Source organism: Suricata suricatta, chromosome 6 (genome assembly GCF_006229205.1).
Source record: "Suricata suricatta isolate VVHF042 chromosome 6, meerkat_22Aug2017_6uvM2_HiC, whole genome shotgun sequence".
NCBI lineage: Eukaryota > Metazoa > Chordata > Mammalia > Carnivora > Herpestidae > Suricata > Suricata suricatta.
Window position 1 is genome coordinate 3,259,605 of NC_043705.1, and position 3,619 is coordinate 3,263,223.

The 3,619-nt window shown below is 34.4% G+C and overlaps 1 protein-coding gene across 1 annotated transcript in view; it reads left to right on the top strand.

Moving 5' to 3' along the window:
- Positions 1–3,112: 3,112 nt before the first annotated feature.
- Positions 3,113–3,619, top strand: part of LOC115294092 (olfactory receptor 14A16-like) — a 10,593-nt gene continuing 10,086 nt past the window's right edge. The window contains exon 1 of the mRNA XM_029941792.1: positions 3,113–3,613. Coding sequence (XP_029797652.1) covers positions 3,113–3,613 — 501 coding nt within the window. The remainder of the gene's footprint in view (positions 3,614–3,619) is intronic.

The window sequence follows — 3,619 nt, forward strand, 5'->3', positions numbered from 1 at the left end:
AAATATCATATGATTTCACTAATATGTGGAATTTAAGAAACACAACAAATGAACATAAGGAAAAGAAAGGAAAAATAAGATAAAAACAGAGAGGGAAGCAAACTATAAGGAATTCTTAAATACAAAGAACAAACTGAGTGTTGCTGGAGGGGCATTGGTTGGCGGAATGGGGTAATTGGGTGATAAGCCTTAAGGACCGCACCTGTTGGGATGAGCAGTGGGTGTTATATGTAAGTGATAAATCACTAAATTCCATTTGTGAAACCAATATTACATGGTATATTAACTAACGTGAATTTATTTTTTAATAGTTTATTGTCAGATTGGTTTCCATATAACACCCAGTGCTTCTCCCCACAAGTGCCCCCCACCATCACCATCACCCCACCCCCTCCCTCCCCCTCCCCCTTCAGTCCATGGTTTGTTTTCAATATTCAGTAGTCTCCCTTGATCTGTGTCCCTCACTCTCCCTGCTCTCTTGAATTTAAACCAAGTATTATAAAAATTTCGAAACAAATAGAATTTTTGTAGAAAATGGCAAGTGTTCTAACAGCTAAATTTCTTGTAGATTAGTAAGAAATCCAAGCTGCTTCTATTTCATTATCCTACATTGATCTCATCAATCACTTTCTACATAGTATTTTCTTCAGCCACTAAATACCCTATCATTGAAGAAAACATTTCTGCCAGTGATCCTAATCATCATTGCTCTGTTTCGATTTATCATATTCAATTTTATCTCAACCACTTTCGGCAAAGTGTGTTTCCATGTTGACCCAAAAACTTGGGGTACACAGCCTGGGAATGAGTGTCTGTGCAAGATTGAGTGTGCATGGACACATTTGGGTGAGTCGATGTGTGAGGAGCCAGTGGTTTAGGATAGGTAGTTTTTTCCCCAACAGTCCAGATTCTCCTCCCACTTTTCATCTAGCATTTCTATTACTTATTCTATGGTAATGATATAACTCCATATTTATCAATTTCCTGTTCATATTTTGCATCTCCTTTCTACCATTAATTTTATTTTTACCACTGACTTATTTTTAAATGTTTATTTATTTACTTGAGAGAGAGAAAGAATGAGTGGGAGAGGAACAGAGAGAAAAGGAGAGCGAGAAACCCTAGCCAACTCTGCACTGTCAGCACAGAGCCTGAAATAGGGCTCGAATGCACAAGTCATGAGATCATGACTTGAGCTGAAATCGAGTCAGATGCTTAACTGACTGAACCACCCAGATTCCCTGAGATTTGATTTACTTAACTACTCTACACATATTGGCTAATTTTGAGTTGAGAAAATCTTTGACTTCTATGAAGAATCATGAGTTCAGTTATGCAATTAACCATTTTTAAAATGTTATAGTATTGCATGCACTTTTGGAACATATGTTATGTTAAAAATAAATAGGTAAAATCTTAAGTAAAATCTTACTTATATCAATGCATATGGTTTTTGCATCCATATATTGCAAATATAAAGGAAAGTGGAAAAATAAACAAGTAAAAAATCTGATATTTTCCCCCCATAGAAATAAAATAGAATGGAGGTGAAAATGGGAACTTAAGTTTCTACATTGTGTTAGATCTTAAATATCTTATGTTGTGCAATTAATAAGGTGCTGGTTATGACAAATAGTTTAATATCTCAAACTAAGTAGCAAAGTAAAAAGACACAGCCTATCACTTTTTTCAAAGATAAGTTTCTACATTGAAATCAATCCATCCATTACCTAACAAAGTTTCACAAGTCTATTAACTGTATTCTTGTTATTAATTAGAAGGTCTCATGGCAAGTATCCCTAAGGGTTAAAAACTATATATCCCAAAGTGGACCTAAGTCTTTACACCTCCAACTTCATATTATATGAGATGACAACATGAGACAGCATCAGAACTTACGGTAATGAAGTTAATTAGCTCTCATTCTAATTAGTCCATTGTAGAAAGTGTCCTATATTAACCTGATTTTGTCTTTAAGTTCCACAGAGTCTTAAATAATTGACTACTACAATCAGGGAAACTGGATTTGTATCAGGTAAGTGTATTTCATTCAAATGTCTATTTATCTAGTGTAAGCTCCCTAATGTCATTCCATCTCTTTTGATATGTCTAAGTAGATCATTTATTTCACCTGTTTACATTCTATTTTCCATGATGAAAATAAGATAGCACTGTATTTTAATATTGTTTATTAGCTGCATAGTAGCCATGTGTCCTTATTGAAAAAAAGTACACAACTCATAGTACATAAAAAATACTTCTAGGATTTTATTGACTTCAAATAAAGGTCAAAAATTATTTTCCTAAAGTCTTTTTGTAAATATTAGTGATTTTATTGTAACCTTGATTACATGGAAAATATATATTACTATCATAGTCTCTATCATTGTCATAGAAAAAAATACAAAGATAATTTCCATCTCTACCCATCTCTTTCCTCCCCACTTACCTTTGGGATAATAGGAATAGAGAAAAGTAGTGGAATAATCTCTCGGTATTCATGTTGAGTCTTAAACCATAACAGAGAATCTCAACTATATAGAGGATGATCTGAGGTGTGTTGGAGGGAAGGTGAGATGGGCTAGAAGAGCGATGGACATTAAGAAGGGCACTTGTTGTGATGAGCACTGGGTGTGATATGTAGGTGATGAATTACTAAATTCTATTCCTGTGATTAATACAACACTAGAACCTATATAAAAACTTGAAGCATTAAAGAAAAAACTAGAAATATACCAAGAACACAGTTCATATTGGACTAAAGCAAATTTCCAAGAATGGGTAAACAAATGTCTTTATTTAATTTCAAATTTTCCTATTACATTTACTATATTCCATCAAGGTAAAAAAAAAAAGTCCCTCATTTATGAATGTGTGGAGCAAAACTTGTTTCTTTTATGCATAAATTTTAGGCTATCATATTAAAAAATTATCCTAATTTGTTTTAATGACTATTTTATTATTTTCTACACGCATTGAAGAATTTCTAGTTTGCAAGATCTGCTTCACCTCAGGAATAACTCTACAGTAAATGAATAACAAAACTAACAAAAAGCCAGATTCTAAAGATACAATAAAAATTGTTCTTATATTTCCAGATAAAGGAATCATCATGTCTGAGAAATTAACTAATGTGACGCTAATCACAGAATTTTTGCTCATGGGATTTCCTGATGATGAGGTGCTTCAGAGGCTGTATGCCACATTCTTCTCGCTGATTTACATGGCAGCACTTATAGGGAACTTCCGCATTATCGCAATCACTACCATTGACCAACATTTCCAATACCCTATATATTTCTTCCTGAAAAATCTGTCCTTAATTGACATCTGTTATATTTCTGTCACTGTTCCCAAATCCATCATAAACTCTCTGAACAAGAGCTATTCCATCTCCTTCATGGGATGTGCCTCACAGGTGTTTCTTGTTATTTTCTTTGCTGGCACAGAGTTTGCCCTCCTTCTAGTGATGTCCTATGATCGCTATGCTGCCATCTGCTGTCCCTTGCACTATGAGACCATTATGAATAGAGGGGCCTGTGTGCAGATGGTGACTGCATCATGGCTCAGTGGGTGTGTTTATGGATCCATTCATGTTGCAGGTACATTCTCTGTCAAT